General features: G+C 41.9%; 1 protein-coding gene across 10 annotated transcripts in view; it reads right to left on the reverse strand.

The window, feature by feature from the left end:
* The window catches only part of Prosap (SH3 and multiple ankyrin repeat domains prosap), a 94,684-nt gene that overhangs the window by 12,032 nt on the left and 69,342 nt on the right, over positions 1-13,310 (reverse strand). For 6 of the 10 annotated variants that reach the window (XM_087357446.1, XM_087357451.1, XM_087357443.1 and 3 more), the window contains 7 exons: positions 12,472-12,733; positions 7,179-7,469; positions 6,291-6,518; positions 5,294-5,525; positions 3,324-3,525; positions 2,296-2,524; positions 425-517 (listed from right to left, as the gene is read on the reverse strand). In XM_087357446.1, the coding sequence (XP_087213572.1) occupies positions 425-517; positions 2,296-2,524; positions 3,324-3,525; positions 5,294-5,525; positions 6,291-6,518; positions 7,179-7,469; positions 12,472-12,733 (1,537 nt within the window). The remainder of the gene's footprint in view (positions 1-424; positions 518-2,295; positions 2,525-3,323; positions 3,526-5,293; positions 5,526-6,290; positions 6,519-7,178; positions 7,470-12,471; positions 12,734-13,310) is intronic. The other 4 variants (XM_087357449.1, XM_087357448.1, XM_087357453.1 and 1 more) reach the window with 2 other exon arrangements.

Genomic DNA, 13,310 nt, shown 5'->3' on the forward strand with positions numbered 1-13,310 from the left:
GTCCATCTTGAGATTTGAAATCAGGAGGCACCTGATTCATAACTCCACCAGGGAAAAAAGCTATCTCATTAAGGCTTCCGCTCATTCTTTCAGGATAAAATCATTTCTTCTTCAGTTTACTGTATGCGATCATCTCATCCCATCTATGACCACTGACCACCGCAGTTGATATAGCACTGTTTGAATCATCACATGTGACAAATTCTGAAATCCTGAATTAAAATATCACCATTTACAACCATCTCTTTTTTCCTTGTCACAGTCCGTCACACAACATCTGTAGCACTGATCTGTCTTCTTTCCAAACTATTATTTCTACCCCACCAAGTTTTACTTTGAAACAATATCAAAACCATTCTATTTCTAATGCGCGTGTTCCATAACTGACTCATGCCGATTAAGTATCCAGAGACGAGTAGCTTACCTAGACCAGCTACCATGGATCTCGCCCTCGCTCGTCCTACACTCAGCGTCGTCTTGGGGTCTCGTCTTGGAGGCAGTGGTGCAGGAGAGCGACCTTCAAGAAATGCAACAACATTAAACCATTGCCAATATCATTCCTACATCCTCATTCAACAAGAAAATTACAATGACTCAGTGTAAAGAGGAGAAACATTAATTTTCATCTTTTGCGTAGAAACACCGGGCGTGTGCATGTACGAATGCAGCTTTCTGAAGCAATAACCATATTTCACAAAACTTTGTATGAATTGAAGATTTCCGTCTTCTGGGTTGTTGCGCTGTGTAGTCTGGTCGATGTTAACCAACGTTTCAGAGGTCATACTGCCTCCGTCATCAGAGTATGAAGATTTCTGTCTTCTGGGTTGTTGCGCTGTGTAGTCTGGTCGATGTTTACCGACGTTTCAGAGGTCATACTGCCTCCGTCATCAGAGTATGAAGATTTCTGTCTTCTGGGTTGTTGCGCTGTGTAGTCTGGTCGATGTTTACCGACGTTTCAGAGGTCATACTGCCTCCGTCATCAGAGTATGAAGATTTCTGTCTTCTGGGTTGTTGCGCCGTGTAGTCTGGTCGATGTTTACCGACGTTTCAGAGGTCATACTGCCTCCGTCATCAGAGTATGAAGATTTCCGTCTTCTGGGTTGTTGCGCTGTGTAGTCTGGTCGATGTTTACCGACGTTTCAGAGGTCATACTGCCTCCGTCATCAGAGTATGAAGATTTCCGTCTTCTGGGTTGTTGCGCTGTGTAGTCTGGTCGATGTTTACCGACGTTTCAGAGGTCATACTGCCTCCGTCATCAGAGTATGAAGATTTCTGTCTTCTGGGTTGTTGCGCTGTGTAGTCTGGTCGATGTTTACCGACGTTTCAGAGGTCATACTGCCTCCGTCATCAGAGTATGAAGATTTCTGTCTTCTGGGTTGTTGCGCCGTGTGGTATGGTCGATGTTTACCGACGTTTCAGAGGTCATACTGCCTCCGTCATCAGAGTATGAAGATTTCCGTCTTCTGGGTTGTTGCGCTGTGTAGTCTGGTCGATGTTAACCAACGTTTCAGAGGTCATACTGCCTCCGTCATCAGAGTATGAAGATTTCTGTCTTCTGGGTTGTTGCGCTGTGTAGTCTGGTCGATGTTTACCGACGTTTCAGAGGTCATACTGCCTCCGTCATCAGAGTATGAAGATTTCTGTCTTCTGGGTTGTTGCGCCGTGTGGTATGGTCGATGTTTACCGACGTTTCAGAGGTCATACTGCCTCCGTCATCAGAGTATGAAGATTTCTGTCTTCTGGGTTGTTGCGCTGTGTAGTCTGGTCGATGTTTACCGACGTTTCAGAGGTCATACTGCCTCCGTCATCAGAGTATGAAGATTTCCGTCTTCTGGGTTGTTGCGCTGTGTAGTCTGGTCGATGTTAACCAACGTTTCGGAGGTCATACTGCCTCCGTCATCAGGGCGATGAATATGCCAATAGGGTGTGAGGTATGAATTGCTTACAATTTGAAGTCACCATAATAGAGATGATAATTATATAAAACCAATATTACAGCCGTGAGACCAACATTTTCACCATCAATCCAGTACCCAGAAATTCTGAGTCATAATAAATCTTCCAAAAAGATATGACTCTGATGATACGTTCAAATTTATTAATGTAAAATAATATAATGGTAAACAAAAAACTTGTATTTTATTTTGATGGTGATGACAATCATAGATGCGTGCTAACATTTACTTCATACGATATGTATAGAAAGTTCCAGGTATTGTTGATCTACGTACACAGACATGTTACAAACTTCTGTAACGTTAGCCAGACTCCGCATTCAGACCAGATGGCACTTACCTACGGTAGTAACGGCTGAAGTATTCATCTTACGAGGCAGTGTGGCATACTGTCTGTGATGACTTGCCACGCCACTTCCTGGCAAAAGAGTAGACGATTTGGAACAAGGTACACCCCCAGGGGCAGTGGCCCCAAGTGAAACCACCGTCATGGACACCAGATCTCCCGAACAACGGATCAGGTCCACGACATGCTCATGTGATGCTGCTGACACATCTTCTCCATTTATCTGTTTATTGAAAGGCACAGAGATCAGATACACACTCACAAATACAAAATTATGGATAAATGTTCACATGTTCATCAAAATTCTACATTTTCTACTGATTTTTGGCAAATCCAGTCTCAAATGATCCATGAAATTTGTACATTGCACATTTTAATATTAGTTTCCCATCCATGCATTGGTCTTCCAGTACAATTTTTACACGACCCCCAACCCCCCCCCCCAAAAAAAAAAAAAGAAAAATTCCATACAAACACCATAACTGAGAAACATTTCTAGCCCATCACAACTAACAAAGTTCTTCATTGTAAAAGTCTAGCTCTCAGGTCAAAATTTTTTCAAGTACTTTCCTCAAACAAAGAAACGAACTAGGTTTCACACACAAAACTACGACTGCTTCATACTTTTTGTTTTCAACATTGTCTTGGAGAGCAGATAAGTTACAATTTCACACACTCATTTTTCACTTAATTTCATCAGTCTTATTTGCCCTCTTCCATTTTTCCCTCGGACTCCCCGCTCAGAACATGAAATTCTCTTGCACTGTGGCTGATAGCGACTGGAGCAAAAAGCAGATTACTAGCTCCAATCTAGCGCTAAGACTGAGAATGGCATGAGCTTTACCTCCATACCACATAAGGCATCTTTGACACGAGTTTGGGTCTCAGACCAAATATTTACAGGGACATACAGTGAATTTTAGTCAATATGTGCACACAGGATGGATACAAGACGAGTTTCTACATTAGCTATAGCGGAAGATACGCCAAATACCGATCGACTTCCCGAAATTTAAACTTACAGCCAGTAAGTAATCCCCCTTGCGGAGTCCAGCCATGTCAGCCACTCCTCCCTGGTCCACATCATCCAGGTACTGCAGGGCAGGACAGCGTTCTGATGGTTGCAACTCCATCAGTGGGGACATGGCTTTAGCCCCCCGCAGGATAAATCCAAAGCCCTTACGGGCACGGTGTAGGATGACTGTGCGTGGCTCAGCGGGTAACCTGTGACACGCAGATTTCAGTCATAAACTTCCTAAACAGCTGCAATTCACAACTTTCGATATGACGCGATGTTGAGTTTGTTAGTCCCGACCAGAGTTTCCCAACTTCTTTCAGTGGAGGAACTCCCCAAAATAATTTTTCATACCCCGAGGAACCCCTACCTATGAAAACCCTTATGGCCGGAAAAAGTTGATAAAGCAGAGTGAAATTCAATTACTGTTAAATTACTGTCAAGAAACTTTATTTGGAAAGAGCTACTATATCTGTAAGACCAGCTTACATTTTAAGAACAGAACTGAATCAGTTTTCCTGTCTTTTTATTATATAACTTTTTTTTTAAATATCAAAATAAAGTTCACTTGAAAATCAAAATAAGGTTCACTTCCAAAGTCAATAAAAGGTTTACTTTCAGTGTGACACTTGGGCTTCTATATTTTTTGTTAAAATGTTGAATTCTTGGCTGAATTTTTGACAAAAAAAAAAAAAACTCTCAGTTCTTCGTTGGCAGACAGCAGATAATTTCTTTCTTTGTTTTTAATGTTAAATCTTAAATACAAACTAACCACAACCAAGAGGCAGTTAATAATGCATGGAGATTACTCCAGTACTGCCAATCGCTGGACAAAAATTCCTAAGATAGTTTGAGGGATATCTGGAAACTTAGTGGTATTTCATAATTTCAAAATTTTTATTTATTTATTTATTTATTCCACGACTTTTCATGGAAACCCAGACGATGTTTTGCAGAACCGTGGTTCGGAAACATTGGTCTAGATGATACTCACAATACGCTACAGAGAACATAAATATATAAATACATAAATATCATCAAAATATTAATATTTCGAGATGTGATAAAACCACGTGGTAACAAGAAATGGACAAAATGGCCAGCACAGTAGGAGTCTGACGAACATCCACAGTAAAATGAATAAAATTCAATAAACCGTTCATGTGATGGAGCTCTGCTCTGTTACAGTCTCAATCGCCGGCATGTTTTTGGTATTACCACTGTCTGAGATACGTCTGATATGCAGGACTTAGGGAATTAGGCCACCCACGTTGCCTTGTGTTTAGCACATGAATCCATTGCTCAGAACGCCCCAAGTTCAATGCCAACTGCCACAGCATATTGCCAACCAATCAACTGAAGATGGGAGCAGAGCCAACTCCGAATAGTTAGACGCATCAGTCCAGCATAATATTGTTATACTGAATGAACCGCTGTCATAAATGTTTAGAGAACCATTACAATCTTGTGATCTCAGGTCTCTATGAGAGTGCCTTAATCCTTAAATTACTGAGAAAATTCCTGGTGAGATAAATACTCTGAAATTAGTTTCCAGCATCAACTGTTAACTTACCATCAATGTTCAATTAAAACCCAAGATTCAAACTGTTGCTGACTTCTCATACAAATAATCATTTATACCAGCTGAGTGTATTTGTGAGGGAATTTTTTTTTAAACTGGTACGTATGAAATTTACTTTTTAATTAACATAAGGTAGAAGCAGAAGCTCTTATAATTTAAACCAGTAGAATTCAAGACCTCTGTCACAATTATGTGAACGTTGTGGCTTGAACTCAAGCCTGGATCAAAAATATATCTTGGCGTAACCATGGGTGCAGGAGCAACCACTATCGGCGGGTCTCACGATCATGGCGGAAGTCCTGGCTATGCCACGCAGAAAACATTTCACTTTATACATCAGAAATTGTAATTATTAGTTTGCGATAGCGTTAAGACATCTCTGGTGTATTACTCACTGCTTCTTAAGGCGTGGTGCAGTGGCAAAGTGCTTGTGCATCGATTCTCTGCGCCCCTGAATTCTGCTGGTTGTTCGCGAGACTGTCATTATGGAAGGCGGCGGCGGAGGCGGTACAGGTTGAGGAAGTGTCTGGGGCGGAACAACCTCCCGCACACAATGCGCAGGGAACAAGCCTGTGCCCTGCCCATGCAGCACACCCTCCAGCAGCCCACAATCTGTTGTACCAGTCACTGCAGAGACACAAGATGTATGAATGGTAGAATGCATCAGTTTCACAAACCACAATCTGGCTTTCAAATAACAAACAGTTTAGCTGTCGCATGTGGCACAGAGGAAATGCCACTAACCTAATTCCAGAAGAGTAAATCATGGCAGTAAAGACATTTCTTCTATGCATGGAAGAAATGTAAGTACCAAAATTATAATTAGGTCTGATTCAGTCTCGCTGTGAAGTTCTGGTTTGATTTATTGAAACTGCTGACAGTCTCAACAATTACTGCAGCTGAGTTGACTGTAAAACCTAACCTAACCACAAAGAATACCATTTCTTCAGTCTGAGTCCAGGCAAGTGTTCGTCAGAACTCAGACCCCATCATTGAGATAACATGCCAACAGTCGTATATCTCAGAAGTGGTGATATATGAATAAGTAAGCTAAGTACTTCGCTTTTCACACCAAAAATTCTACACAGGCTGCTCTCAGACTGAACCTAGGTCCTTCCTACGAGAAGCTGGCACTCTACTACCAGAGCCATGACACAGCCTCCTCCAACCCGTCTGTAATCTCGCATTTCACCACAACAATTTCCAGAGCAAACAAGCAAACCAAGACAAGATCTGTCCCAATATTATCTGACCCCCAAAACTTCTGAACAACCACTTTGCAAGAGGTTTTGCCATTTAAATTCTGTATGCATTTTGTATATCCAGTCCACTAAAAGTTTTTAACAATACCAGAAGTATCCCTTGTTAACGTGACACATGCCGACTGCTTACCTTCCAAAATATCGCCTTGGGTTATCAGAAGGTGCCCAGGTAGCCCAGAACTGTAGTTCTCCAGGCAGACGACGGTCATGTTGGGAATCGAGACAGATCCTTGTGTTGTGGTGTCACTGTTAGATGTACCGACGCCAGAGCTGTCGCTGATGATGTCACTAGTGTCCCCGAGACTCTTGTCTGCAGGCAGCAAAAAGCCACCCCTGTAGTCCACATGTCCCCCCTCACCTACGGTCACACGTGTCCCACAGAGCCTCAAGAGGGCGTGTCTTATCATTCCTCATATACAAGTTACAGAAGCTTGACTGCGACACTGAGGAGATGACACCAGCATCTAAACGCATTGACCCTTTTAATACTACATGATGCATCAGAACGAGGCCATAATGGAAATAACCTGCTTGTCGGTCTCTATTCCTTTCTTCACTGTGGCTTCTTCCGAAGGCATAAAGGCAGCGATACCAAAGGTAAACCTTGCTGACTGAAACAGCGTTTGATACAAGGCATTTTCATGCAAAATTGCCTCTAGAATGTACATTAAAATAAATACTATACGACTCACAGGCTAACAGCATGTATGTACCAGCTGACATTGAAAGGGCTGAAACATTTTTACATCTCCCATTCAGCGAACTGTGGGACGAAAAATGTAAGATAATGCCACAGCAGATGCACACAGACTTTATTTATTGCTACTCGGTATAGTTTAACTCTCTCAGGTCCTCGTAAAACTCAGTTCAACATCTGGAGAATCACGTTAAAGTCAAATGTCAGACTGAGTTCGACAATTTTAAAATTCAGATTAAACAATTCTGACCTGTTAGAGTGTTACAGGATTAAGCCCAATGTTTATCCCCTTGGTGGTGATGGTTGCGTCACAGCCCCTACCTGTCACATAGCTTGCACTGTCCTCGACGCTGCGCTGAGTCGACCCACTGCTTGTCTCACTCAGACTCGACGAGGCCGAGCTGAAGGGCGGCAGCGAACGGTTCGATGGGGATGGGGAAGGTGGCATCTCCAAATTGAGGGGGTCTGATGGCATACAGTTCAGGTGTGGAAGGTTTTGATGATGGCTGAAATGGTGAGGATGGTGTTGGTGGTGGTGGTGATGATGAGGCGCCCCCCCACCCCCTGCTGTCCGACGGCGAGGGTTGTACCTGGGGGGCTCTCGAAACGGGACTGCAAACACAAGTGGGCCCGGCCCCATCAGTACCCCTCAACAAAATCATTATTTTCTACTTCAAAGATTGGGCATGCATGAAAACCCTCACAACTATTGGGGAGACACAAGCCCCAGTCTACAACCTGCACATCTAAGACGTGAAGAGCTGTGCATCAACTCAATTTCCAGGGACAGCGATTGGCTTCGATTGTTGGCAATGGATCCAAAGCACCAGAAATAATGAGAGGATAATTTCCAGTTTCGGCAGAATCTGAAGACACGTTAATGCTGTATGTGCAGTTGTGTACACACATATCATAACGTAAATGAAAGAGTGGCCAGTCAGTTGTATTTAGCGTTGCTCAAAATGGTGGAAGCAGTATGACGAATTTTATTGGGTGAACTGCATCAAAATTTCTATTCGAAGCCGCAAAACATCTGGAGACAACTGTTTCATTACCTCCCTAACCTGAACAAGTCTGCACATGGAACCAGCCTGTAATTATCACAGTCACGCAGGGAACGTTTACTCAAACATCCCGGCAAGTCACTCTGACAGAGGAACCACATTTATCAGGGCAGAAGCCAAGGCTAGGACTGCACTGTGTCTGTGTACGGCTCAGTTTCAATTGTGAGGTTATGTAAGCAGAGGAGCTGCTACGAGCAAGCAAAACATTCCCCATCAAGTCAAGTCAGAGCCGTGTCCCACGCAAGATCTCCGAGATGTCCTCGTTCAATCTCATGGCATTTCATATGAAATAATGTGTAAACATTTACAAGAGAGACTTCCAACTTATATAAAGACGTAAATATTAGCACACATTTAAATATACTTAAATATATAATGTCGATAAAAAAAAAAGTGTTCAGGCCACAGTTATAGAAATTAATAATATTTTGTTGCGCACATTTTCAAAATAAAGACCACTGCATATTAAATTCATAATTACCATCTTGCATTAAACTTAAATATACCTGGTACAGGCTGACCACATATTTTTGACAGCATAAAGACACAAGAAAGAGGGAAATTTACTCTTCACTACATTTATCCAAATTTCGTGGTTCTATAACAAAACCAAGGGGCATTAAACAACAGGATATTAATCCTTGGTAAAAATTAATGACCTTCACAATGCTCAAGGTACTACAGAGCATCTGAATTAAATAAGTTAATTTAAACATCAAAACAGAAACTTAATGTGGACTTGAATCTTGTGAGTTGCAAGGGACGCAGCTGGCATTATAAGACAGTTATAATCAAACGCGAGGAGGAGGACATTTCCGAGATCCTGGTGAAAATCACAATTTTTGTGGACGTGTCGGTAACCCTGAAAAGCTGGCTCAGAAACTGAATTGGCAAGGGCGGGCGACACAGGATTGTACAAAACAGCATTCAGCAAACGCCAAAGCTAAACGCATTATTATTTTATTTGGAAGGGAGTACAGAGTTCGTTGCCTCAGCCGGATGCTGAAACTTAACGTGCCGCGTTCTGCGCAAGCATTTCTCAACTACGGGACTGGCACACCTGAGTGTCACGAAGGGATCTGCGCAAGCTCAGAAAAGGCCAACTATGCGGCAAACAGAACTGTCCGACCAATTTAACACAAACCTACACGAGTCAAAATTCTATACTGAACACGTGCCCGCTGTCCAGATACTTAGACCATAGACATAAGATCCTATACATTTGGGGAAGTAAAATATCACGTGTACAGCAATCTTCGTGTATTACTAAAAAGTGTTCAGCCTCACTTTCCAGTGAGATGGGAATATACTTCATTCTAATACCATAGCGACATCAGCTATGCTGTACATAAGAAAACTGTCCTATGTAGTGCATTATTTCAGTCGGCTAAATCATTTTTTGGTTTTATAACAATGCTGTTTCAGCTGGAAGATTACATACCACCACACGAACCGCAAAGATTGTCCTGAATAATAGATAATCAATCATGAATGAACAGGGAAGGAGTTGTGGTACATAAAGGCCACATCCCAGCCTCTGGTAAAGGGACTAAGGACAATCGAGGAATGTCATGAGGACAGCTGAGTCCAACAGAAGTAACTTCGATCTCACTAGGACTTCTTACCCGGTGTCCTACGTGAGCGATTAAATGCGAGCGGTGCGATTTGCGTGGGTGAAGCGGAAATATCAAACTGGCTGTTTGTGTGGCGCTGTCCTAGGTTACAGCGAATCAGTCAAGAGAGTAAAGCGGCCGGATTCCGAGATCAAATATTTTGATATTTTCGCGCGAATCGCAGCGCTGGCCGGGAAGGCGCATGCGCAGATAAGCTCTGACTGTGCAGTACAGGGAAGGGGCATGCGCAGGAAGGCCGTGTGTTTCTCTCACCTAGGACACAACAAGCGATTCCCTTATGTCATATGACACCCCATGCTGCTTATGCAGCTCGCACTGCTCGCTTCTTATCGCTTACGTAGGACATTGCCTTAGAGGTCAGGTACTTATGCAGAAAGCAGGAAATCCTCATTCACTCATTGGCCAAACAAAAAAAACATCTTTCAAAGAAACCGAAATAATGCACTGTATAGGACAGATTCCTAGACACATATCTCGGTATATGATATATGGTCTAGCGTGTACACAAACACTGCACACCACACACAAAGGCTACTGCAATAGACGAATTATATACCTGTTAATAACTGGTGCAGTTGCCTCCAATTTCTAGATTCTAAGTTAGCGACAGAGCAAGGCAAGCACCGTAACCCATTAGTAACCACCAACTACTGTTACGTGGGCCTACACAACCATCACCACCAAACCAACCCAAGACACAAGCAAGCACAAACACAACTTTACCAGGTTTCAATTACTCATTTTACTCACAAATAATATTGGCGGACAAAGAGGACGAGATTCTATACACACCATAAACACAGAAAACCGTCTTTATGATACAATGTTGCAAATGCATTTCATTACCGACCACTTTGAGCTGTGTTCACGTAACGTTCGCGGCTAACACGATCTGCTTTTGGTCATGTTATAAGCATATAAGATTTAAAACTTTAATTCCAATTAAATCTTCTTCAGACAACCAGCCGAAAGAGCATAAAATTATTTTCCAACTTTTCAGGGACTGACATGACGAGTAATGCAAATGCTCATTGTATTAATACACGCGCTAGCTCTCACCGCTCAGTCTCCCTGTCTGATACTGGACCAATAAGAAACAGTCAGCAGAGTCATGTAGTGACTCATCACAGTCGACATTGCTCAACCTGGAGAAAATGTGTTGCTGGACGTTGTTGATATTCCCAACCTTTCCAAATTCAATTCAATTAATTTATTTACGTGTTTGCCAACAGCAAGAATGTTATAACAATAATAATACTAATATTATTATTATTATTATTTATCCTTCTATCTACACAAATTTATTCGATATGCTAATCAAGACAACTTTTTACATGAATGAGTACTACGCTACTTAGTCGCAAAGAATCAGCCTTTGGATCTGCTATTCACTTCATTCTGCTAAAACAACATACATTGCCTGCATTTTCCTCAAGTTTAAAACATATTTGAAAATTCAAGTTTTCAAACTTTATACTTATATAAAAAAAATTATATCTTAATTGCGTCATGTTTGTTGCAGTTTATCGTCTGTGGATATCAGACGTCCGACACATCACAATACAACCTGATAATGAACATCAAAATGCATACTCCAAATCAAGATGAAGACTGAAAATTAAAAATCAATAAACGCAATGCACAAAAATGTACAATAGTTTTTAAAAATATATGAATTGATAAGCCTGATGATGATGTGGTAAACATCGAAACATGTCGTCGAAATCAAAAGCGCTGTGATAAATGTAATATTATACGACACAGAAAAGCGCCATAAAATATAACATAATGCAATTTATATTGTAAATGTTATAAATAATTTTAACAACATTATTTTAAAACAAGTTTTGTGTATAGACTGGAAAAATAAATATATGTATTGTTATAAAAAAAAATGTTTGTGCGTCTTCTGTTTTATTAAAATATTTAATGTTCCGCTTCTGCAATCACCTTCTTTTGGTCTCCACCAAATTTTTATTACAAAAAACTGACTTTACTTTCTCCTTCATGTCACTGTTATTTTAAACTTCCTGTTCCATGCATTTATTATTTCACATTCTCCTACAGAATGATATATAAGCTTGGGCAATGCGAGTGTTTTGTTTGAGAACTGTTCGACTTGACTTCCTTTATTTCGTGTCCTCACTCCTACGAGGGTAACCTGATACTGTTGTTTGACATGCCACTGAAAATAAAATCCCTAGCAGTTCAATTTGGTACACAATCCTCAGAAGATCCGCAGACAAGTCTCTCCTCATTCACTACTAGATGGCTCTAGCAGACAAATCAGGACTGAGTAAAAATTGTGCAGAGACAGTGGGACTGTCACACACCACTCATAAATGCCAAGGCTCGGCTTCGGGCTGTAGTGCCACAGTCAGTAAGTCGATATAATGGGAAATACAGGAATTTCTTATATAACACAATCACAGACATTTTATCACAGGGGCAAATGTCTCGACTGATGCGTAATTATAAGGATTTACCCATCGCTCCTTGGTGCATCAAACATTTGCATACTTGCATTGACTTACTGAACACCTTTCACACCAATATAATCCTCCCAGCTACGTCTTCCAAACGGCCACTTTCCAAGAGGATCGCCCTAAAAACTTCTGTACGCGTTCCTCGACTACAAATATGAACTACACAACGCAAACAATCACAACTTCTGAAAATGAATCCTACAATGTGGACACAAAATGCGAAATTAATTTAATATAAACTGCGGAAAATGCGCATGCGACTGGTTGTATCCCACCCCAACGTAATCGACAAACTGCAATTATGAAACCTGGTAAAGCGAGACGGCACTTACTAAGGTGAGAAACAGACCCAGGGGTAAAGATGTGCCGTGCCCCTGGGGTTACCCCGCTCTCACCACGACCATGCAGAGAATTTGACAAGGCGACTCACCGGTATCCTCAGGACGGTGGCTCTGTATGATCTCGGCAAGCTCCAAGTTGCCTGCAATCACTGCCACCTGGTATGCAGTCTGGTTGGAATAGTTGAGCGCATCGCGCTCACAACCCCGAAACAGAAGCAGACGCGCGCAGCTCTCTTGGCTGTTCACAGCGCAGACGTGCAGAGGGGTATTGCCGGATGCATTGCGTGCATTCATGTCTGCTCCATAGAACAAGAGCTGCTCAAGATGCTGCACCAGTCCGTTCCGACAGGCCTGCACACAAATCTCACCTCAGAAATCCCTCGTGGTAAACACAACCCACTGAAAATGTACCCTGCTTTGGAACAACTTACTCGCTAGTTAATTAGCTAAGGAACCAAGTAACTAAACTGCCTGATAATACAGCGTTCAGCGCCTTCAACAGCATCACTACGTCACAACCTGAACACCTTCATATAACGTTTCAATACGAACCATTTAAACATTACACAGTGTATTCCTTTGTAATGTTGTTGTGTTATGTTAACGTCAAATTATTCTGGTTGATCTGCCTGCCCCTCCCATAAATTTCCCCCCCCCCCAAAAAAAAAAAAATTTGTATGGAATGTTGTACACGCAATTGCTTCATTCATGCGTAACTTTCTGGTTTGTTTTTATGTAATAATGCCACAAAGCACAGTTCGTGGTCTGACCGCTCTCCGTACTCCGCAATTTTATCTCACATCCACTGCATCTATTGGACCATCTGATTCTTTTGCCGAGGACTCTGCCCACGAACTTCGAAAGGTGTGGAATTTTTTTTAATAGCTCAACAATCTTTCATTTTCCAAAAAGGACTTTGCTGCATAGA

Source organism: Zootermopsis nevadensis, unplaced genomic scaffold (genome assembly GCF_977971745.1).
Source record: "Zootermopsis nevadensis isolate Lab colony 2312 unplaced genomic scaffold, Znev_1.0 Znev_ptg000028l, whole genome shotgun sequence".
NCBI classification, from domain to species: domain Eukaryota; kingdom Metazoa; phylum Arthropoda; class Insecta; order Blattodea; family Termopsidae; genus Zootermopsis; species Zootermopsis nevadensis.